Below are 26,747 nucleotides of genomic sequence, written 5' to 3'. Positions count from 1 at the left end.
TGTTATAATTACCGAAAAAATTGGATTCTGAATAAGTTTCAATTAATACCTCACTTTTTATAGATTTTGGATTTTGCCGGGTTTGAAATTAGTACCCCTCATATGGTACCGAACACTAAATAAAATATTTAAAAAAAAACTTTACACACAAACTAAAATTTGGATCTAAATTTGTTGGAACAGAGAGAGGAAACATTTATATAAGGGAATATGGAAGTCTAGGCATTTGAGTTTAAGTTGCCACATTACATACTGTTCTGCCTATGTTTAAACATCAACGTTTGTTTTATTTATTTATTTTATTTATTATGGTTTAAACCGATAAACAATACAAATGAAATCGGTATAATAATCACAAATTGTTATTTTAAATATTGTTCATCAATTAAATGTGAACACAACATGCACAAATGAAGAATAAAAAGCTTATAATAGTTTTTTTTTAACTTGCTAGGTTATTTGAATTTTATGATTGTTATGAAAGTTATTGCTAATAGGTCATTACAAATTATTTAAGCTAACTAACATAAGTGACTATTTGATTTTATAAATTGCGTTACAGTTTTCCTATAATTATTTAATGTATCGTTTAAGACATCAATATCAACATTACTTTCTACATTTTTTTTTATTTATTTTTTAAAAATATATTTTTTCAAAAATATTTACAAAATATTCTTAAATTAAAGTCCTGCTGAGTATTATATAATCTTAATTTACGTGATAATGAATTAAAGTGCGCTTTAAAAAAGGATCTACGATGCGAATGTTAATGGATGCAGAAAACGAGGAAGGCCGAGAAAGACATGGCACGTTCAAGTCCATCAAATACTTGAAGATGGACATGTCAAATGTAGGAATAATCGGCGTGCGTGCATGAGAAGATGTATGAATGTAGAGGAAGCGAATTCTGTATGCAAAGATAGAGTGATATGGCGTTCTTTCCTCTCTGTCTACTCCTACGGCGCTATGGTTTGTTTGTTTGTTAGTTTGTTTATTATTATTGACTAAGTTGGAAGATAAAATGTTGTGTACGATCTCAATCGCCGACTGAGGGCATTCAGGGGTACATTCTCCAAACAAAATGTAGAATCAACATTTCAATTAATTATTTTATAAAGATACATAAAGTCTAAAATCTGTCTCCAAAATTCCAACTTATCTAGACCAAAATGTTCTAGGCGCTGATCATTTCCTCAACTCTTCCATCTATTGACTTTTGTGGAGTAAAAGAGCCGAAACCTTTATCATGTGGGTGAGGTTCATCCGGCTGAACCAATTCACCACTAGGCAACGCCTAAAAACCATTTTCCAACTTTTATACCTCCTCTTATACCAAGTGTACTGCTTATAAAATTTGTTCTATTAGTCTATATAAATTGGTTATTTTTTTATGATTATTTTAGTTTATATTGTTTATTATTCATTTATTTATTATATACATAAGGCCTAAGCCAATTACAACAGTTACATGAAGAAACATAAATGCAAGAAACTGAACAAAAAGAACATAAAACTATTTAGCAAAGACAAACAAGGGCAAAACAATAATTGTATACAATATATTCAAAAAAACGAAATACAAAAAACTTTGAGCTAAACCATGCCAATCCAACTTCATCCCACACTGTTTAGTCGCGAAAAGATCTACGAAGAGCCGGACGATCTATCCCGAAAAATTCCAAGTCGTGTGATGAATTGACTAATCTACGCATTCTGGACATTGGGGCATAAAAACCAAAGTTGCTCTTAGAAGATTTTATAAATAGCAGATTTTGACTTCTGGTGACACGGTTGGGAACATGAAAAGAAATTGATTGCAACAGAGATGGGACATCACTTAAAGCAAGTATTTTGAAATTGCATATAAGGTCCATCTCAGTTCTACGTTATTATGTTAATAATAATTAGATTAATTGGATTAATTATGTTTTTTATTGTTATTTTTATGTTAACTTTGTAAAATAGCTAATTTAAGGCAAGTTTCACATTTTGTAAAATGTTTCCCACCCCAGTGAAGGAAAATTATTCTGTATAAAAAAAAATACAAACAATGTAAAAGTATAAATAAATCAATAAATTAAACAAAGGCAGAGTAGTGAATATTACAGAGTGTGTAAAGTGGCAACAAAAACAAACCAGCCAAGGACAGACATTAACCCTGTGAATGCCTAGACTTGCATATATCTCTTCTCAAAATGTTTTTGCTATCTGTTGCGTCAAATTTATATATAAATGACTCCCTTGGGGGGAGATCAGCCGGTCTACAAACATTTGGACACACTCAAAACACTGATAACCAAAATTGTATCACACTCATACATGTTGTGTTTAGAGATTAAAAGCTACAAACACAAAATAAAATCATTATTGCCTGATTTAAAAAATGTAGATTACGTCGCACTTCTTAATTGTCTTGAAGAATATAAGTTCAGCTTAAATTATGCACGAAGAAAATGTCTTTTTAGAACTAGTACATATTGATCCACCCTGTATTTCTCAGTTCACTTGTCGCCAAATAAGCTTGTCTAGTTCTCGCTGGCGTTGGGTTAACTTGAATTATTGGATAAAAGAAGGGTAAAACGGTTAACATTAAACCGGCAAATCAGTAAATGGCTGCGTGAAATCTTTAATAATATTGGATAGGCAAAATGGCATTGGATGATATCCGACCTAAGCCCTCCATACAAAAGACTAAAGTCACAGTTGTACCTCTACTTTTTGTCGATTTTTTATAAAACAAACCTGAATACTTTCCGAAATTGTATAGAGTAATGTTTCACTGGGTGTCCCGTGCCGAGGGAAATATTTTACAAAATGTGAAACATGCCTTAAATTAGCTATTTAACAAAGTTAACATAATAATAACAATAACAAAACGTAATTAATCCAAAAAAACTAATTTTCGGGTTGTGGTCCTGTGGCTAGTGTCTCGGACTCACGGACCGAAGGTCCGCGGTTCGAATCCCACTTTACTCTTACTTGATTCCATTTCTTAAAAGTGAGTTATTTACAACTCGTTAAAAATGGCCGTCAAAATGAAATATTTTGGTAAATCATAAGAACGCAAATATTTCTTTAAAAAAAAAAATCATTTACATAATACCCAAAAAAAAACTAAAGTAATCATAAAAAACATAACCAATTTTATATAGACCAATGGAACAAATTTCATAAACAGCACACACATTTTACCTATTTGGCTTGATCCACTCATCGATCCGTGTGCAACCCACCTCCACTATCCATTTCTTAATAGCAATTTTATATTGTGAGAACTTACTAATTGTCCTTATGGATAATGGAAGTAGATTGTACACTTTAACCGAGTAGTAGGCCAATCCTCTTTGACCGAAGGTTGTATTTATTTTTTTGCAGCATCAGGGTGGAGTATCTAGTAACTCTTGTATTTGTAATGATTACGTGCGTATAGTAACAAACCTTTTACATAAAGTTGTTTTATAGATTTTACATTAAGATTTTCAAATATACCGAGGGAGCTAGTTCTGATTGGGACTCTTAAGATAATGTTTATTAAAGCTTTTTGTGCAATTATTATTTGCTTGATCAGTGTGTCATTTGCACATCCCCATCCAATTATCCCATATTCCAAAACTGATTGAGTTATTGCGTAACATATTTTTACAAGTTCTTTTGGGCTAATTATATTTCTTAATAATAAAGTATGATAAAAAAAATAGAGAAATATCACATACTACGTATACCGATAAAAAAATATGAAATGGATTTAGAATAATTAATTTTATTTTCAAAATCAATATGGATATTGTGAAGAAATGTTTTCATGTATAAATTTCAAAAAGATTTTTTTTTAAATACGTCTCTAGAAAAACGCGACATGTTTGTCCTTGATAGTTGTGACGTCAAGATTTGTGACAACGTTCTTAGCAAATTTGAATGGTCAGGAACAAATAAACATAAATCGTGACGTATTGGGGGCGTGGCCCATGGAATGACCTTTTTTGCGGGAATTCAAAATTACAAATTTAAAAATAGTTTCTATGCTACTAATATGTTACAAATTTTTATTTTTTACTGGACACTATTTCATTGACCATTATTACTTTAAATAGTTTTAAAAAAGTGATATTTTTCTATTCTCTTCAGCACTCCAAATTTCATTTCCAAGTTAAAAAAACATATTTCTTTCTGGATACATGTAAAATAGTATAAAATATAATAAGAATTTTCACAAGTATGAAACGAAATGTGGAGGTGATTTCAGGCTGAAGATAGCTAATAAACAAACCGTGGCCGGCGAGGACTTGAGTCAGTTCGTAGCCAGCTTGTTGCGTTTTCCTGAAATCAAAGGCATGAAAAAGTGTTTGAAAAGATATTTTAATTACCTGCCCAGTAACTCGATTCCAAAGACTATCTGGAACTCAAAACAACCTTTACCATGAAGCTTTGAAAATGTTTAATGAGTTGCCTGAAAGTTTCAAGCAAGCTGGAAGCGTCTCCATTTTTAAATCAAAATGCTTCGTGTTTATTAGGGGTAATAAACATATTTGGTAGAATTACACATAATTTTAAGTTGGGTATGTTTATAAAGATTACTTTTATAGTGTCCTACTAGTAAGTGAATTTATATAATATTTTAAATTTGCAAACTAAACAAATAAAAACATATACAATAATAATAGTTGTTATTTGCAGTAAAATTATATCTTTTTGTAACAACTTACCCGCGAATTAACATAAAGAAATTGCGTACCAAAGTTTTTATTCGTTTTACTTATAATTTCTTCGATGCTTATATTTTTATGTAAGATTTATGGGCGAGATTACGCGAGCTACGATAGGTTACTTGAAGATTACGTCTCGACAAAATTATGATGTTCAAGAATATATCGCAATTTGATATTATGGTTGCCATAAAAGTTACAAAATAAGAAAAATTCTTATAACATATATTCACCTCATCATAATATAATGTTAAAATATAATAGTTAAGTTCTTAGGGATATTATTACTTTTCCCTTCAAAGTAATCCCTGTTGGATACAATACACTAATTGGCATAATTGTGTTTTGTCAATCCTCAAAGTATAGCGTGTGAGCTCGCCAATATATGACAGTAAAAATTTTATTGTCTTTGAATTTCCTAGAGTTTTAACCATCGAAAACAAAAGAAGATTGCAAATCAAATCAACAGACAATGGAAATTTGATGTGTATTATTTTAATAGATTGTTTATAACAGAAGAATACATAGAGAAATACGCATTTTTATTTTTTGTAATAAAAACAGTCTAGTAAATTCGAAAAATAAAAATACGCTTTATATTAACAATATTATTTAAAATGCAAAAATAACATTGAATACTGGAAAAATAAATATTATTGAGTGTTACAAACATAATTTAAAAAACGGATAGCGATTAAAAGTAAAAACTATCTTTAGTTTAATTCTTATAGCGATAAATACATAAACATTATAAAACAGGAATTATACAAATACAAACATAATATTGTAACTAGGCGGCTACCTACACGGTTAAATTTCGAAACACCACGCAATTTCTTATCTCGGCTTCGCTATGTAAAATGAAAAAAAATATTTAAATTTATAATTTCACCACGTCATGAAGTCGCCCCTGGGTAGCGCCTGCTAACGTCAATCAACAAACACATCCTCGTTTTAATTACAATATTTCGGCTACGCCATGAATCTCTTTTTAAAAAATAATTTCTCACGTCACAAAGTCGCCCCTGGGTAGCGCCTGCTAACGTCAATCAACAAAAACATCCTCGTTTTAATTACAACATTTCGGCTAGGCCATGAATCTCCTTTTTAAAATAATATTTCACGTCACAAAGTCGCCCCTGGGTAGCGCCTGCTAACGTCAATCAATAAAACATCCTCGTTTTTATAACAGTATTTAGTCTACGCCATGAATTTCTTATAAAAAATGCCAAAACGTCACAAAGCCACTCTCTGAGTGTCGCTACTGACATCATTTACAAAAACATAATTATTTGTGATTTTTTCAGGTACGCAACATTTTTTTTTAAATACACCTACCTAACCGATAAAATACTATTAGTAATTAAACCAAGGTGTGCTTTAAAGTTCCGTATGGCTAAATAATATTATTTATTATTAGAATATTATTGACATGTAGTTCAAGCATTGCTGCATTCACGTTGCTTTACTTCTGAGAGCTCAACTGCTATGTTTTTCTATGGTTATGTTTAATGTCATCTGTCATGTATTGGCGAGCTCACAGGCTATACTTACGCCAGTTCTTATATAAATCAATATCCTGAAAATAGAAATCGAATAGAGATAATTCTGCCTTGTAATGTGGTGTTTTTTTTAGCTGGGAGTTGCTTATTTGTGGTCTTGTTCATTATTTACGAGGCTTGTATTTATTACAAAATGTTTAACACTTAAGTTTGTAAGTGAAAATTCTTGATGGAAGTTCATTGTAATTTATTATATAAATAAAAGACGAGTGATACTTTAATCCACAAATTTGGAATATTCAGTGACCAGTTGCATCGCTTTCACGACATCTTCGAGACTGGTATCTTTATTGAGGAGTTCGATGTATTTATACAAAACAAAGGTAAGGATAGATAATTCAAAGTTATATGAAAGTTAATTAAATAAAGTTATTTTTATCTTAAGGATTATTATCAAAATTCTTCGGGTTAACTAATGAGTTGATATAATGCTACTTTAATGAGTTTAAGTATTTTATTTTATTTTTAGTGTCCCATCCTTCGTGAGTGTGATTTTGTAAATTATGATTTCTGAAAAACAAAGGGTAAAAAGTTATTTGTAAAAATATATTACAATGGGTAAAGTAATGGAGAATGCACGTGTGTTATCTGTTCATTAAGTAATTCTACGTCGGGTATATTTTTAAATCCTTAATAAAGATACCAGTCCCGAAGATGTCGCGAAAGCGATGAAACCGGTCACTGGATATTCCAAATTTGTGGATTAAAGTATCACTCGTCTTTTGTTGATATAATAAATTGCAAAATGTATGTCTAAATGCTCAAACTATTTAGTGTGGGGATCTAATAGGATAGTCTCAGACAGTGGTGGCCAAACCGTGGCGCATGCGCCAAACGTGGCGCATTGAACGAGCACAGGTGGCGCATTGCATTTTTGTGGCCATTATTTTAAAATATGCACCATGACGTTAATTAATTAATTGAATTCCGCGATTGAGGTATTCATTTTCATCTCATAAGCGAAGCAGTTCCTATTCCTATCTCTATTGAACAAACTCCAAACGTGAACGTGAGAAGGTAAAAAAAGTTTGATTTGTATGGTGCATTGTCAAAATGCTGGCCACCACTGGTCTAAGGAAATTCTCGGCATTAATTTGCTTTGTAAAGAGGAAACATATTATATATATTTGGATACTTTATAAAGCGCCTTTTTTGTGAAAACCAGTTCAAGGGCGCTGTACAGTAACTAAATATCCCAGCACGTCTTGCAGCTACAGAGCGCATGAACGGTTGGGATTCTAGTTCCTCGTCTCCAATTATGATATATTACTATCATGATATATAGCAGCTAGATTACAGAACGTCTTGCAGCTACAGAGCGTATAGAGAGTAAGAAATCTAGCCTCAATAAACATTTTTTTTTATTTGGCAATGAAGTTTAGAGTTTTAGCGATATTAAAAAAAACTAAATAAAAAAATAAACTTATTAAAACAGGAGTTCATCATCATCATTCCTTTTCCACACCAAATGGTGCATAGGGCACTGCATTGGTACACCAATAGCAGCGTACCTTGATCACATAAATTAATTTTTTATAAATTTTTGTTACATAAAGGTAAGGTGATCAGTCTTATGCTTCAGGTACCAGTCTAGGGACTATGAAATATTTTAGTGTAAAAACACCCTTTTAAATAATATATCATATCAGCCATGTCGGGAATCGAACCCGAGACCTCTTGCATGGTAGGCAAATGCGCTGAACATTACACCACGAGGCCGACAAAAAACAGGAGTTAGATTACAAAAAGTCTTGCATCTACTGAGCGCATGGACGATTGGAATTCTAGACCCTTGTAAAATTTAGGTAGGGTCAAAGCACCAATAAATGACTGTTTAAGGTTGAGCGTGTAGTGAAATCCACATTAAGGGTATACATTTTATTTAAGCGTACAAAATAAAAGGAAACAATATAAAACACATTAATTTTTCTAAGTAATTTTACTTTTTTATTGAAATACGAGTATTACAATTATAATTAATATTTAAAATTGCATAATCACCAATGAATGACCACCACTACTCCAGTAACAATAATACTTAGATACATCATAACATTATTAAACACCCTAACGAATTAGAATATAGAAATATTCAAAGAATTGCATGAGAAATAGCATCAAATAAAACACTTACCACACCTTTCCTTATAAAAACACCATCAATCTCAGAAAAATAACGGGAAGACGCTGATGGGAAGAGCTTTTGACAACTCACAGTTCAAAACTGATAGATTTGTTTCGTACCAAAAGATGTGTCCGCCTACTGCTTTTGTCATAGTTTCTAGTATTAAAAGTTTTTTGACTGGACACATGTAGCAATTCTTATTATATTGTGTTTTTATTAACCAATGGTCATTTACTGGATGATGGTCATTAACTGGTGCTTTGACCCTATTTGAAGTGATAACATAAGCTTATTGAAGCTAGATTTCCAATCGTCTTGCAGCTAAAAAGCTCATGGACGATTGCAATTCTAGCAACTTAAATTATCAATAAATTTACAAAATAGCAGAATAGTTAATTAGTTAAGTGTTCTAGCTATAAAGAAAACAATTTAAAACTTAACAGATAATGCATCGTTTTAACACCAAGGATAACAAAACAAATAAAATATTCGAAGGGTAGCTTTCGTAGATTTTGGGTAGTTACTGTCGCACGTGTGGCTTATTTATGAGATAAGATTTAAATTACCAAACAAAGGCATGATTATGCTAAAGGATCTGATTGGGGTTTGTATCGTTTCGTATATTACAAATGCGAGTTGATACGTTGCGATTGGATTACTAATGCGGTGCGTTCAGTTAGTATGGTTTATTAAGGGAACGGAGATGATAAACATTTGCGTAATGTCATACGAAGTACGAGAAAATCTAAAACCCAATTATGATAGCAAAATTACAATGTAGCTCACGAAATTTTGCCCGTTTGCCCGCCAAAATTCGTGCCCCTAGAGCACGATAAATGCACGCTTAAGCTAGGGTTTCCTAGGACAGCGGTGCCCGTATTTTAACGGCCGTAGTGAACGGTGATGCGGTAGACAGCCGTGGTAACGGTGACTAGAGAGTGGTTTCCTAGGAAAACGGCAATATCAACACCACTTAACACCGTTTTCATAGGAAACCATTCTCTAGTCACCGTTACGACGGCTGTCCACCGCATCACCGTTCACTAAGGCCGTTAAAATACGGGCAGCGCTGTCCTAGGAAACCCTAGCTTTAGTCGTAAGTATAAATTTGGCGTTTTTAAGTTATGATTGCAGTTTAACCACATTTTTTTCTCTTTATTTTAAAATTTACACTTAAAATGCATTATGTAACTTAGTAGACGTTATAATAATACATATGTACATCTCCCTTCCCCTCCATATCCGATCTTTAACCATCCTTGCCCTAATCCCGCCCAATTTACAATAACTTACTGTTCTTTTAAAGAAAGAAAATGTTTTTTCTTTGATTATTGAAAAATATCTACATGAAAATAACATTTTTACGTGTATGTATAAACTTATATGTATTCTTATAATATGTTTTATTATTTTATTTACTAACTTTGCACACTTTGTGGAAAATTATTATTGGTTCTCAGTCTATACACTATATCTGTTTGTTTACTATAAATATGTATGTAAAACTGTTGGTTTCGAAAATAAAATAAAGTAAACTAAAATTAAATAAACAAAAAAAAATAAATAAAAAAATAAAAAAATAATAATAATAATAATAATTTAAAAAAAATAGAAATAAAATAAAATAAAATAAAATAAAATAAAATAAAATAAAATAAAATAAAATAAAATAAAATAAAATAAAATAAAATAAAATAAAATAAAATAAAATAAAATAAAATAAAATAAAATAAAATAAAATAAAATAAAATAAAATAAAATAAAATAAAATAAAATAAAATAAAATCAAATTAAATAAAAAAAATAAAAAAATAAAAAAATAAAAAAAAATAAAACAAATTAAACATTATATCGCCAGCCCAAATCAACAGTTGGATAGACCCGAAATTTCCAATTTTGAGATACACATGCAGATATGTTAATAACTTAAATAAATTAATGTTTTCAAATAATAAAATATTGAAGTTAGATAGATTTCTCAGAGATATCTCGCTGTTGCTTTGGCTAGCGATATCTCTATGATGTTTTTTCAGTATTTTTATAAATTTGATGAGTAAAATATCGAGAAAAATGAGCAAACCCCACAAAAATACTAGGCATTGATTGCATTGAAAAAAAAGTTTGTTTTTGATTTCCTGCAAAATAGCCGATTAAGACTCACCATAGTGTATCTGGGGGTGCCATATATACCTTATAAATTGTAAGTTTTTAAATCTGTAAAGCTCGAGTTTCCTAGGACAGCGGTGCCCGTATTTTAACGGCCGTAGTGAACATTAATGCGATTGACAGCCGTCGTAACGGTGACTAGAGAGTGGTTTCCTATAAAAATGGTGTTGATAACACCGTTAAAAAATAAAATCACTCTCTAGTCACCACTACGACGGCTGTCCACCGCATCACCGTTCACTACGGCCGTTAAGATACGGGCACCGCTGTCCTAGGAAACCCTAGCTTAAGCAAAGTAATGTCATTAAAATTCATTAAGTACCTTTTTTAACGAAGTCGGCGGAAATTTTTGCCGAATAGAAAAAAAAACATAAAAAGACATTTTGAATTCCCTTCCCAAAGGAAATAATTTAACGACTGACTCGGCGAAAATTTTTTTCTAGCCTCCCCTTACCAAATTTTTTATAACCCTTTCTTACCTAATATGATTTATTTAAAAATATTTTTCAAAGGAAATGCAAAATCATGTGCAGATAAATATTGATTAGAATACAAATAGTGTTTGATGTATAGTTTTAAAAATATATGATTAAGGAAATTTAAATTTAAGTCGATATAAATATCAAATGTATGAATATCACGCTCCTTTAACATCTTTACAATATTACAAAATGGGGTATAATTATAAAATAACGATATCATGAAGATGCATCTAACGTGATAACATTTTTCGTATCAATGGAATAACCTTTACAAGAAATTCTTTAAAAAGTTATCCATGGAAATTCTCATTCAACCTTACAATTTTATTCGATAACTAAATTTAAGGAATCTGTTCAGATATGATCCGTTGAAAGATCACTCCGATTTGATATTATTTACTAACACTTATTTAGAATTTCTTAGATCGTGATTATTCAATTATACGCTATGAACAATACATACATTAAATTTATATTGAATTGAGTCTACAATAATAAGAATAATTTAAAATCGTCGTCATGTATTCGTCGGTAAGCTGTCAGCGTGGAAGATAGGGTGATCACTCTTGTGTTCTTGTTTTATGATGTTTTGACAGCGCCCTTTGTTGGCCAGTTTTGCATTGTGTGTACTGTTCAGTCACACGACTCTCTTTCTTGCTGAAAGTGGTAAAGCTTGGCTCTATGTGAGTTTAGTCACAGATTCTTAGAGAGCTATTGTACTCGTATGTTAATACTAAAAGGTATTACTTGCAAATCCGCAAAAATCCAAAATCTTAAAAAAGTGACATATGAATTGAAACTTACTTAGAATATAATTGTTTACAATAATTAAAACATTGTCAGTTCGAAATACGGCTATATTTGTGAGAATCCTATTTTCAAATTATTGTGTTTGTTGGAAACATGGTAACTTCTACTCGAGTATTGCAAAGTTGACAATCTCAAAAATTAAATCAATTATTTTATTATTGTTTCTTGGCATACTCATGATTTTTTAAGCCACAAGTTAAATACATATTAATTATTTACTGGTTATAAAAAATATAAAAAAAAGTCTATTTTTTTTGTGATTTGCTCAAAATGAATAAAGATGGATTTCGCTGGGTTCGCAAATAGTTCCCTCATTTATCCACTTCAATGACATTCACATAAAAGGAGGCGAACGCGCCAACCACTACACTACGAGGCGGACTTATCTCCACTCGGTTTTCTTATTCAAGATAGAAGGATTCTAGTTACATTTCACACACAGAAATCTACATTTTCCCATACATTTCCAATCTCGAATAATATATCACGGATAATTTTTCTAAGTTCCTTTAATTGCAAAAAAAAAATAAAGACGTGTGATTGTAAAAAAGACACGCGGCGTGAGAGTGTTAAGGAATACGTCTCCCGACGCCGACGTCCCGACAAAGGCGGAGGTGGAGGTTTGAGTAATACCGGACAGAGAGTAATGTCAAAGGTATCACAAGTTTGTTATTTTCAAATTCCCTAACTGGAAGTTTCAGGGCCGCATTTATGTGTTGGCGTTCTAAAGCTCCCGTTTAGCAATCAGCTGTCAATTTTTTCTAAAAAATGTTAAATATTATTAATGTTAATCTATATACCGAAAGAAGAAATCTAATGTTTATTATTCCTGGCTGTTGAAGTAGACAGACGCAGAGACAATAAGGAAGTTTAGCGTTAAAAAAAAAACCAAAAGAAAAAAATATATATTAAGTATCGTATTATAAGGGCTATAATTTTTTTTTAATACTTTCCATGTGACGTCTTAAGTTCTCTTCCCTTTCATATTGATGAGTTATGCTGATTCGTCAGCTGACTTACCGTAAACCCAAAATCATTACGACATCATTGATTGATTTGGAAGATTAACGAATTGCAACAGGGATAGAGAATACCTTGAAGGGAGTATGTAAGTCTAGGCATTTACAGAGCTTATGACCTGTCACTGCTGGTTTAAGTGGCCACATTACATATTGTGTAACATTCACCATTTGCTTATGTTTGAACAATCATATATCTTCTATTCTTCCATTATTGATTTAAGTGAAGTTAAAGAGCTGAAACCTTTATTTTTGTGAAGAGATTCATCTGACTAAATTATTTCACATACTAGTCAACTCCTGTAAACAATTTTCCAAATTTTAAACTTCTTCTTGGATCAGTTGGTTTTATTACAATATTTGAGTTTGTCCATATGTTTGTAGACAAAAGACTGGATTTCACCCCCTTGGGAGTCATTAAGATTAACAAATTACAACAGGGATGGGGAATATCCTAAATAAGAAAAGAAAAAAAGCCAGTCTTTTGTCTATAAACATTTGGACAAACTCAAATATTGTTGATTTGGAAGAACTACGGGGTAGCTACGACACTGCCACAATACTTCTGTTTTTTTTTACGAAACAGTTTTGCATGTTACAAACAGTACAAAAATCGCGGTGAGCGGTGGAGGAGGGGAGGGAAGGGCGGCGGTTATGTCTTAAAAATGTCTAATTGTTTAAGATATTTAAAAGTCTGTAGAATTACCATCAAATTCGGTAGAATGCCCTGAAAATCGGTAGATCTACCGAAAATCAGAACGTTTGGCAACGCTGGTTTTGATTGAATTTTGATAAGTGTAAGTCGGTCTGTTGCCAGACTCTTAAATTTATCTTGTACTTGGCTTTTACAAATTGACTAGTAGTTACTTTTTTGACTATTAATAATGCAAAATTACAGAGTAATATTTATTTGAAAGAAAGGTATTCTGCAAAAATACCTTAGAATTAAATAATTGCACTGATTTATTTGTATTGTAATAAGTATATTTTTGTACTTATATTGTGCAAAAAATATATTTTTGGACATAGCTAGATATTGTTAGCAATTCAAATTTGGAATTTACAGATTTTATTTATGAAATAATCAAGCGATAATTAAGTCTATCTACCTCTTTTTGCAAATAATATACGAAGAGTACGTAAGAAATTGACAAACGTAGGATGTTAATGGATATTTTTTATTACTTGCTTCGAAATGGTATAATATATTTGACTCTTTTGGTGAGGAATCGTAGAATTTGAATGACAAACTACAGCCTTAACGAGCCAATCGCCAAAAGATTATGATTTAAAACTTAAAAGAAAAATTACTATGCATATAAATATAGTGAGGGATCTTTGTCTAAAAATACATGTCACTGATAAATGTATACAGACCACTGTCAAAAAAAGAAAAGCCTTATACTTTGGTCACATTTCATAGTGAAAAGTATGCCCTTCTCCAACCGATTGTTGAATAAAATATTTATAAAGGGCAGGTGGGGGCGTAAAATGGCACCATGACTCAGAATTCCTAGATAGTGATTGTGTGTGCTGGATGCAGCGCTGATTAGACTGGCCCAGGATCGCGACGAGATCAGGATGATGGTTGCCAACCTCCAGTAGTAGCGGCAAAGTAAGAATAAATACATCTAACAGATGATCTAGATACGCTCCATTTAGTGAACTAATTCAGTGCCTTATGCATCATCAGATGCCAATAATGCCAATAAGGTACAATGATGCAATAAAATTAATATTTTTTTATTATAAAAGGTTTTAGTTCCAATACGACCCTGTAGCCTTACCAATAAATTCGCATATTTGAGTAGCACATTTTTTCTCCCCCAACAACTTTAACAGCTTACCTAAATATTATTTTAAGTTTAATACTTAGAAACTGGCCTTGTTTACGAATTTGTTATTTGTTATATTTTCAAAGTTGACTGAACTTTGATAAATGTCTCTCCATCATCATTATCATCATAATCTTATACGCAAATACCCGACGCGACGCGTTTTCCATTCGGGATGCTCCGGTATCACTCGGAAGTAAAAACACGTCTCAAATTCAGGATGTTTCGGAATCACTCGGGTGCTTGTTATTAATTACTATCGTTCAATTTTATAACGCTACGAAATCGCCCCTGAATAGCACCTACTAACGTCACTCAACATGAACATTTTCGTTTTCATTGTAATATCTCGACTACACCACAATAAACGAATCAGGTATGTTTCTGTGGATAACGCGTCAGGTAGATATCTTCACCCGACACACTCCAGCCCTGGTATTTTACAGACATTTTAAACTGCTTAACTTTTTCATATACCTGTATCTAATGAATTATTGGTTGTGATATTTTTAGTTCTAAATATAAATTTTCATAGAAACAAAAAGAGAGGAGAGGAGAGTAGCGACGGCATCATGTCTTCTCCTTTTAATATACTTTTTTTGAATTTTAATATTTATTTCTTTAGTATTATTTTATTTTTTCCCCTCCCCATTTTAATTCATTATTAATATGAATGTGAAATATCTAATTGAACGCAGTTATGCAGAAAGCAGCCAGTCCACAATTTAAAAAATGAGATATTGATTTTATCGGGTGCAGTATAAGGTCAATTCTATGTCCTGCTAAAAACAGCCAGACCACTTTCATCCAAAAAATTGTTTAAATTACGTTCTGAAAATGGTGTCCATCACAAAAATGGCATTTCTCAATTTGCAGAAAACACCCACAGCACTAGAAAAATCTAAACGAATTTTAAATGCCATTAAAACTAGTAAAATACATAGTTAAATTCTTGTTTGTTATAAAAAAAATTAACTGATATATTCATTGTTTATCATTTATTGAGGTCAAAAACATTCCAACTGTTGTGTAGATTTGTTTTTTCACTCTTTTCACAAAGGTGCTATTATCTCAGTTTCACTTTTCTATGGCTGGCTGCTTTCTGCATAACTACGTTCAGTTGGTCTTACTTCTTTAAATTGTTTACTTACCTTGTGTTTAGTAAAAAGGCTGTATATAATTCCATAGGAAATAAATAAAACACATTTTAGATATACCTAACCTAAACTAATTCAATTTTTCGTAATATAACTACCGAACAACGAGGCAGTAAGATGTTTTTTTTTTTTCACTATTTTATGTTTTTTGGATAGTCATCTGAAGCGTAAGACTAATCATCTTGCCTTCACGTGAAAATCAAATAAATTCTGCCTTGCAGTTCCTTGTACTATAAAATGTATGAAGCCTATGTAAAAACTTAAATATGTTATATGCAACTACTATAAGGAACAGGATATCAAAATGACATAAACAGACAACAAAGACAACAAAATAAAATATTAAAGTTAGTAAATGACCTTCCCTATCTAACAGCAACTAGAGAACTTTAAAAACAAACCAAGCAATTAAATATAACTGAACTCTTTCACCTAGAATTAAAACAATTTATTCATAAATTAGCCACTAATGTAATTGTAGACGAAGAACTAAAACTTGTAAAAAATTGTAAAAGTTGTAGTAAACATGGATATAATACGAGAATATCAAAAAAATATCATATAGGGTCAAAGCACCAATGAATGACCGTTTAAGGTTCAACTTGTAGTGAAATCCACATTAAAGGTATACATTTCATTATTTAAGCGTACAAAATAAAAGAAAACAATAAAAAACACATTAATTTTTCTAAGTACTTTTATTTTTTTTATTAAAATACGAGTATTACAATTATAATTAATATTTAAAATTGCAGAATCACCAATGAATGACCACTAATACCCCAGTAACAATAATACTCAGATACATCATAACATTATAAAACACTCTAACACATTAAAATATGGATATATTCAAAGAATTGCATAAGAAATAGCATCAAATAAAACACTTACCACACTTTTCCTTATAAAAACACTATCAATATCAGAACAATAACGGGAAGACGCACTATTACCTTTTGACAACTCACAGTTCAAAACTGATAGATTTGTTTCTTACCAAAAGATGTGTCCGCCTACTGCTTTTGTCATAGTTTCTAGTGTTAAAAGTTTTTTGACTGGACACATGCAGCAATTATTTCTTTATTGTGTTTTATTAACCAATGGTCATTTACTGGGGGGTGGTCATTTACTGGTGCTTTGACCTTACAACTTTCTAAAACAAGACAAGGACAGTCGAGACTAATAACCCTGGTTTATTATTAATGAAATTATACAATAAACTACCAGACACAACTAAACAAAAGACTCAGACAAACTTTTCAAAAGATGTAAAAAAATATTACTTTGAATAACAGAGTATGAATACAAAATTATATATTATTTTTGTAAAATGAATGTAAGGGTTAATAAATACATTTTAAAATCAAAAAAAATATTGAAAAGTAAAATATGACGATATTATTTATTTATTATTCCTTCTGGGATTCCGAATAAATCGAATTTCGTTTATTGTACTTTGACTGAAAAGGCTTTTGTGAGATTTACCGTTTTGAATAAATTTAATAAATATGTAAATTTTTTAAGTGCAAACCCTACTCAAACAAATTTATTTTTTGTTTATTTGGAATTATTGTGAAACCTTTTTCGGGTTATTGGCGGATGTTAAATTTGAATAAGATCACTGAGTGAACAAAATATTAAATATTGGTTTTAAGGATTATTGAATATCCCGCGACCGGAAATGATGAAAACAGTGCTGCGTGTAAAATAAAATTAGTAACATGTACATAAGAGTAGGCCGATGATTTATAAAATTCTTAATTTTTTTAGACATCAAAGTGAAAGGGGTCTTAAAAGTTACATTTTGGATCACATTGAACGTAAAAAATATTTTTGGAAAAATACATACTACTTTTGACCCTCAACCGAGGTTTGACGTTTATAACTGGCTGAACATTTTGTTAATTATCTATATTGATAAAATTATTTTTGTTAGTAAAGATATAACTTAATCACATTACACATTTTAACACGTTTTAAAATTACCGAAACGCAAAAAGTTTACACTCCGCGGAACTGATTCCGTTGAGCGCCTGGCTAATATTGATGAAAACAATGGCTCATTAAAACAATGCTTCCCATTTATTACAAAACAAATTGCAACTCAGGCCGTTAGATGCAAATTTAATAAGGTTTAACGCACATTAAAAAATTTAATTGGACTGTTTTTTTTTGCTTAAACACGAAATATCAGCCAGTTTAGCGTAAAATTGACTTTTTTGAAAACTTCAAGCTCTAGTTAAAAGCCAAAAGTAGTATAAAATATTTTTTACATTCCGAGTGATCCATAAGATAACTTTTTGGACCCCTTTCATTTCAAAATTCGAAAAAAATCATTATCGGACGACCCTAATGTACATCCTCCTTCTTGAATGCTATCTAGAGACAAGTCATGCATTCAAATCATCATAATACGATCTTAATGAATCACGACTTGATTATTTGTAGCATTCAGGGAGAAGGATAAAAAATAAATGTTTTTAGTGGGTAACTCATATAAGCTGATTTTAAAGTTACCTAAGTACTTTATTAGTCAAGTCATTACTCCGCGATATTATACTCCCACAGGACAAGGGTTCCAGGTACGTTCACGCGATTTACATCGTGTGAACATCAGGGGCGAACCGTGTAAAGAAGCGATTATGGACAGCTTACCATTATATTTGACTAACCATAAAAATGTTTTATTGTAACTTTATTTACAGAAAAACAAAAAAAGAATTACCATTTATTTTAAATCATTTCCGCCGTTTGTATTTTTATCCTAATATAAATATAAATTTTAATAAAGTGCGCTCAGCGCCTGCGGTGAGCCAAGAAACTAGCCGATTATTTCAGCTTATTTTTTCATACAAATAAGTATACTATATTTTGAATGTATTAACCCTAGTGCGGGTTTTTTCTCCTAGATTAAACTTGCAGATTACATAAATTGTTTGAAGCTTTTCGATTTGGAAAACAGTATTTCAAACATTGTTTCTTAAGGACTATTTTTCTTAGAGATGGTACTTTTGACATAAGACCATAATTACTTTCATGCGTCATATTGCAGGACATATGGCACTCCACGCGGCTGTTTTTAGCACTAGTAATGAGGAACTTCAGCCCTACGGGAAATTGGATACAAAAAATGTTTTCTTACGTGGGGTAAAAATTAGAGCATTAAATTGTACGGCAAAGTTTCTTGAAAATGTACAGAAAAAAGAATAAAAAATATTTTGATAAAAACGCACTACTTTAAATGACGTCACTGGTGTATGTGAATCAACCTATGATCTGAGAGTTATGGAAGATTTCCGGTCTGCTTGTCGCTTCTGGACCAATGGGAAGAACTGAATGAGAATGAGCGGAAATGAACCTCTGACGTTACACGCGGAGTTATTTCAGAAATACAAAACTTTGAAAAATCGTAGCGCCGATAATACGATATGTAAAAATTAAAAAAAAAAAAATTGACTTAGTTTAACAGTCTATTAACAAACAATTTTTTTTTTAAAAAACCACTGAACTTCCTCATTACTAGAACAATGCGGCCAGTTGACATTGCAATTGAATACCTAATATCGACTGAATTCAAAGTGGTATTTTTCATTTATTTTTTAATGAATTATATATTAAAGGAATGGATAATATATCTATATAATAAAATATATCACGAAGTTACATTGTTTGAGTTGATTTCATGGATAAGAGTTGTTGTATCACACAGAACCACAGAAGAATATCAATTTATAGTATATATTACTTAAATTATATTATGTACCTCCTATGTAGGTACAAATATATGATATTTTTTATGGCTTACCTGTAAATAAAATCACCATTCGCCACTGGTGAACATCTTGATTTGTCCGACAAAATTACAACTTCAAAATCCATACATCCGATGTATGAACTCATATTTAATAAGCAAAATGAAAAACAATGTTTTCAAAACTCTAGTCCATGCTGAGAAATATGTTTCATATATCAAAATATAATTTTAATTTCTTGAAAGTCCTTTCTCATTTAATGAATGTATGTATATTTTAGAATCTTTTTTCATATTTCTTTTGATTTTTTACACAACACTTGATGTGAATGTAGGTACTATTATGTATAAAATAAATAATACACTGACACTCCGGAACGTGCCTGTGGGCCAGTGGAGTGGCTACATCCATAAATAAAAAGGAAATTATATTGAATGTACCTATTGTATTACACATTTCCTTTTGTAAACTATGTATTTTTTTATTTATTATTATTATTATTATTTTGCACCACAACAGGCCAGGAGACCCAATTACAGTTGTGAATTACATCACAGAACACCCAGGCTTGAGAAAAATCACATTTTATTTTTTGTGTTCTCACCGGGAATCGAACCCGGAACCATCCGTGCGTGAGTCAAGCGTCTTGACTACTACACCACGGAGGCCGCCTTTTATCTTTTATTATTTATATTATTTTATTATTTTATTTTTTATTATTTATATTTATCAAAAGCATACAAAAATTAACATATAAATTATCAAGTCCTACTTAACTGCATAAAATGCAGTTCGTCAGCAGGTGCTTAAAGTTAAGTTCTAATATATATTTGTATTATATATTGGATTATAATTTTAAAAAAATATATATTTTAAGGTATTTACTGTGTATAATCAGATATTTCCCCGGGCGCCATGATGTTTGTTTACGCGCGCCCTGTTCACAGTGTCGTGAATCATTTTATTTTATTTTATAAATAAACACGGCACGTAGTGCCTTTCACCATACAAAAAATACATTGTGGGTAGAAATAAACACTTCAAATAATATACAGTATATAAGCGAAGAAAAAAAGGCATAAAACGTTTATATGTCTAGATTAAGCTCTGCTTGAACTAATTCAAATTCGAATACCTGGTAGGTGCACTAGAAGTGAGGAATTATTTTTTTGCAACAATTCACGGACCAACTTCAAAATGCACTCACCTATACCCATTACCCAGGATACATAGTTACGGAAATGAGTTGGAACAAATAATTGATATTTTCAATACAAATTCTGTTCATGAATTAAAACGTATTCTCACACGTTATTTATTAGAAAAATAATGGATTTATTTTAAAATATAATATTAATTTAACTTTGTTTTCTGGAATACGTGATTTTTTATTTTTTTATTTAACATGTTTAACATAGTTTAAATTGTACATTGGTGGATTTATTGCCAAATGGCAACTTCTTCCAACCAACTGATGATGATGATTACAATAAATAAAGGTATACTTTAGTTAATTTAAGTTTTTTTTTTATCTAAATTTATTTCAACAGAGAGGAAAAACGTTTTTGAGAAGGGAATATGGAAGTCTAGGAATTTACAGGGCTTATGACCTGTCATTGGCTGGTTTAAGTGGCCACTTTACACACTGTGTAACATTCACCATTCTGCCCATGTTTGAATAGTGGCCACTTAAACCAGCCAATGACAGGTCATAAGCCCTGTAAATGTCTAGACTTCCATATTCCCTTCTCAAAAACATTTTCCCTCTCTGTTGAAATAAATTTAAATATGAACAACTCCCTAGGGAGAAAATCCAGCCAGTCTGCAAGCATTTGGACATACTCAAACATTGTTGAATTACTACCTGGTAAAAGAAGAAGTATAAAAATTGGAAAATTGTTTTCAGGCGTTGCCTAGTAGGTGATTTGGTTCAGCCGGATGAATCTCACTAACATCATAAAGGTTTCAGCTCCTTTACTTCACAAAAGTCAACAGATGGAAGAGTTGAGGAAATGTGGATGTTCAAACATGGGCAGAATGGTGAATGTTCCCTAGGGAGAAAATCCAGCCAGTCTGCAAGCATTTGGACATACTCAAACATTGTTTTTTTTTATCTTTTATTTTATTGCTCAAAAAACTTATATTCTTTTAAGTACTAATGTTGTATTAATTTTATTATAATTATTATCTAGTTATTCTCAACTTTACTGTGGTATAATTATATTTAGAACATAAATTTTTTTCACGGTTATTGTTATCATTTATTTAAAGATGTTATGTTTCTTTTTTCCTTTTTTGTTTTTTGTATTATAAATTCACTAAATTTTTAAATTTTAATTGTTCTATTATTTCATATTATGTACAACATAATTATTGTACACTGCTGTGATTACGAGTATTTCTGTAAATTATTATTTTTTTGTAAAAAGTTCTTTGAACCGTTGATGTATAAATAAATAAAGAAATTAAGCTAGAGTGGTTTCATGCAATAAACTTCATCTTCTTTTTCTTCTTCAGCCTTCTGTCCTCTACTGCTGGATATAGGCGTCTTTCATATCCTTCTATTTTTCTCGGTCTGTTTCCATGCAATGAACATGCTTACATATTGTGCAAAAATAACCCATTAAAAGGCGTATCAGAATTAAAAAGCTAGAAAAATGTTTTTAAAAATAACAACAGGTATGTTTTTAAGCACATTAAACAAAAAAAATAAAGAATATATAATTATACCAAGTTAAAGAGAAGAAACGTTTTTTTATGTTAAAAATATTTTTTTTATAAAAATACGTAATATATTTAATCGGGTTGCGGTCCTGTGGATAATGTCTCGGACTCAAACAAAACAAACAAACAAACCATTACGCCATTTCCCCGTAGGGGTAGGTAGAGACGATAAAACGCCATATCATTCTATCTTGGCATACAGACCTCGCTCCCTCTACATTCATACATCTTCTCATGCGCGCACGTCGATTATTCCTACTTTTGACATGTCCATCTTCAAGTATTTGATGGACTTGATCCTGCCATGTTTTTCTTGGTCTTCCTCGTTTTCTGCATCTCGGCTCAAAAATCCATGGTTCGAATCCCACTCTACCCCAATTTGATTCCCATTTTCTAATAGTGGTTATATACAACTCGTTGAAAATGGCCCTCAAAATGAAATATTTCTGTAAAACGCAAATATTTATTTTTATTGAAAAAAAAAAGTAATTAATGAGTAATAATAATTTTACTTTAAATTTAAATTTAATTTGAAGTCGAAATACGTCAACACTTTGAGTACGGGTGCTTCGCGATTAGTCAATTTCCCCTCAATTCATTCATCTTGTGTCCTTAAAATATAGCTTGATTAGAATGACAGCTGTCAAAGTCATTTCATTAGTGATGGGAAGTTACTGATCACTGTCACATTGATTTTATTAGTTATTTCATGCAATCATGAAATTCTGTTTCGGAAAATTGATATAAAAAACGCAAAAACAAGCCTATTATAGTGTGTTTAACACAATTATTCACCAAAAAACAAAACATTTATACTTTTTTCATAAGCAACATCAAATGAATTATTTTTTCATTCTATCAATTAACATTGATCAATTTGTCCAATCTCTAACGTTTTTGCAAAATGATGTAACCTTGTGAGAACATCGTTAATAATTATGTTAATTTTAGTTTTTTTTTAAATTTTTAAGTTGTATTTATATATTAATGTTGATTTATGTGTCAAGCATTGTATTAAAAAAAATAAATTAACACGCCAGATACAAATGATTTTTTGTGTGTCAATATAAATAACTCCTTTGACGTTACTACAAAGGTATGTCGTCACTTTTTCTGACAAATGTCATTCTAATCAAGCTGTATTTTAAGGACTATAGTTCTCTGGCGAACCACTGCACTGGAGTTAAACGATATTTAATACGAACCTCGATGGACGCCTACGGGTCCTTTGCAACTTCTCCCACGGATGCTTTCACCTGCAGTTTTCACGATGTCCGCCGGTGTGCGCGTTATGTTATGGCGCGTCGGCTCGTTGGACGTCCTTTTCCCCGCCGTCGCCGGCGCGACGTTTCGTGCGGACGAAATGGCGGACTGGTGTCTAAATAACTAAATAAAATAATAGCTCAACAATGTTCGAGTGTGTCCAAATGCTTGCAGACGGGCTGAGCTTCCTCCCTAGGGAGTTATTCATCTTTACATTTACTTCAACAGAGAGGGAAAACATTTTTGAGAAGGGAATGTGGAAGTCTAGGCATTTACAGGGCTTATGACCTGTCATTGGCTGGTTCAAGTGGCCACTTTACACGATGTGTAACAATCACCATTTTGCCCACGTTTGAACATCCCCATTTCCTCAACTCTTCCATTTGTTGACTTTTGTGAAGTAAAAGAGCTGAAACCTTTATCACGTGGGTGAGATTCATCCGGCTGAATTTTTTATTGATGTTTTCGTCGTACTATTGTTGTATTATATTATTCGTTCAAACTCAACACAGGACTTAAGTTATGTAAGCGAATAAATTATTTGTGACGATGTTTGAGTATGTCCAAATGCTTGCAGACTGGCTGGATTTGCTCCCTAGGGAGTAATTCATATTTAAATTTAAAGCAACATAGAGGGAAAACATTATTGAGAAGGGAATATGGGAGTCTAGGCATTTACAGGGCTTATGTCCTGTCGTTGTCTGGTTTAAGTGGCACACACATTTAAATGTGTATAACTCATTGGGGAGCAAATCCAGCCAGTCTTCAAGCATTTGGACATACTCAAACATGGTTGAATTAAAAACCTGGTAAAAGAAGGAGTACAAAAATTGGAAAATTGTTTTCAGGCGTTGCCTAGTAGATGATTTGGTTCAGCCGGATGAATCTCACCCACGTGATAAGGGTTTCAGCTCTTTTACTTCGCAAAAGTCAACAGATGGAAGAATTGAGGAAATGCGGATGTTCAAACATGGGCAGAATGGTAAATGTTACACAGTGTGTAAAGTGGCCACTTAAAATCCAGCCAATGACAGGTCAAAAGCTCTGTAAATGCCTAGACTTCCATATTCCCTTCTCAAAAATGTTTTCCCTCTCTGTTTAAATAAAGTAAAATAAAAATAAAAGCTCCTTAGGGGATGAATTCAGTAACTATCTGCCAAAATTTGGATAAACTCTAAATATTGTTGATATATTATTTTTCAATAAACAATAAAAAAAATCACGCTTTAGTTCGTTCAGACATAGCGATTGATTTTGCATTCAGCCAAAATTCAAATTTAAAAATGTGTTATATTTTACGAATCTGTCCCCCGAAGTTTGATTTGTCCTGCGAGATTTGGTTACCTTGGAGAATAAATCGAAACTCGTGAAAAAAATTTCAAAAGAAAAGTATTTTACGAATTCAAAGGGGTTATTTTTCTTTTCTTTCCTTTTTAATTCTCCGGGGAACGTTTTCCCGATGTTTTCATTTATTACTTCCAGAGAAATGTTTCTCTTTATGAAATTCAGTCGCACAATGACTTCATTTAGCGACTCAAGTTATTATTCGTTTGTTTTCAAATCCGAAAAGTTAAAAGGAATAAGGATTACGATTATTTCACTTTCATTATTACGTTTTTGTTTTCTCTTAAGAGAAAAATAAAGTGCTTTAACCCATATTATGTTTGGGTAAATGTAGAACCTTATGTTATTTTATTAATTTATGATATTAATATATGACAAAATTGCCTTTTGCGAAACTTATAATATAAACATATTTGGTTTCATTGTTTTATAAAAAACATATATTTCTTTTTACCCAAGATTAAGAAACAAATATTCAACCTAAAATTCCTATATTGATTAAATATTTATGTAAAACATTTTTTATCTTGCATTGAATACATTTTTGTTATTTTCTTAGGTTGACATTTTCTTTTATGTCTTTCTTATTTTATTTAGATTTTTTAGATCTTATTTTTAATAGGTACATATTTTTTTTTAAATTTTCTTATTATTTTTTCTGTAGATATGAATTAAAACTTTCGATTTACTTTTTTTATCGTGTTTTGATTACATTTATGAGCACACACTATTTATATATGTAGATGTATATTTTTTCCATATTCAAGTAAATGGCCGTTCTTTAATTTTAATTGTATTATTTTACTCTGCTTTACTTTTTAAAAAATATATTTTTTTAACCATTTTTATCTGGTTTTGTTGAGTTTTTTTTCTTTTCTTTCGTCTTAATAATATTTTTCAAAGCATCAAAAACAAAATAATATGTGTTCATTATTTTATACGTATACAGTATTATGTCCGTACTCTTTTACTCTTTTATTTGATTATTAATTAAATCTAATGTCTGAGCACCCGATGACAAACTATTATTTAATAGTTTATTGGGACAAAATATTTAATATTGTAATAATGTATGTATTTAATTGAATAAAAATACTATGAAAAAAAATATATAACACATTAATTGCTTAAAATAATTAAAAAATAAACGTAAAAATCAAATAAAATAATAAAATATTTTAAAGGATAAATACTTTGTAAGAAGAAAATCATAAAGTGACTGTTTCATATAAAAATTACACTAAAGGTTTTATTACCATTTACCATCTTTAAAAAAGTTCAAAAGGTTAGTTCTGTAGGAATAATGCCCTACGCTGAATATATACGATACTTAGGAATAACTACTATTGCCGAGTTCACGGAGTCTGATTAATACGGCATTACAAGTATACACCGTCCGTGAATTGTTGCTACAAAACGGTGGCACCTTACTAATAATTCTTCCAGGCATCCTGAAGTTGATGAAAGATAACGGTTTTGGGCTCCTATAGGATTTCACAATTCAACATTTACAAAATTACAGAACTAACAATTTTGAATGAATTTTATACATCTTTAATTTTACTTCTGTTGTTGAGTTTTAACAAATTGAATGTTTTTAATAAAAAAATCGTAATTTGAAAGTTTGTGACTAATTCCAAGTTTAAAATTTATGTACCTTTATACGTGCATTTTTTTTTCAACTTAAAACGTTAAGCTTTCATCTAGTTTTGTCTACAAATTATCTTTCATTCCATAGATTTAACAATATATTCTAGATTTAGTATTCCCACGCAAAGGATGTAGGATTTTTCCCTTTT

The 26,747-nt window shown here is 31.1% G+C and overlaps 1 protein-coding gene across 1 annotated transcript in view; it reads left to right on the top strand.

Annotated features, from left to right (window-relative positions):
* The first annotated feature begins 6,210 nt into the window (after window positions 1-6,210).
* The window catches only part of LOC148280058 (small G protein signaling modulator 2-like), a 64,716-nt gene continuing 44,179 nt past the window's right edge, over window positions 6,211-26,747 (top strand). Inside the window, exon 1 of the mRNA XM_088228989.1 lies at window positions 6,211-6,591. Coding sequence (XP_088085115.1) covers window positions 6,571-6,591 — 21 coding nt within the window. The 5' untranslated portion in view covers window positions 6,211-6,570. The remainder of the gene's footprint in view (window positions 6,592-26,747) is intronic.

This window comes from Micrasema longulum, unplaced genomic scaffold (genome assembly GCF_059751315.1).
Source record: "Micrasema longulum isolate JH-2025_06_02 unplaced genomic scaffold, ASM5975131v1 h1tg000624l, whole genome shotgun sequence".
Taxonomy (NCBI): Eukaryota; Metazoa; Arthropoda; class Insecta; order Trichoptera; family Brachycentridae; genus Micrasema; species Micrasema longulum.
The sequence above is the reverse complement of the archived record's forward strand: the minus strand, read 5'-3'. Positions and strand labels throughout refer to the sequence as shown.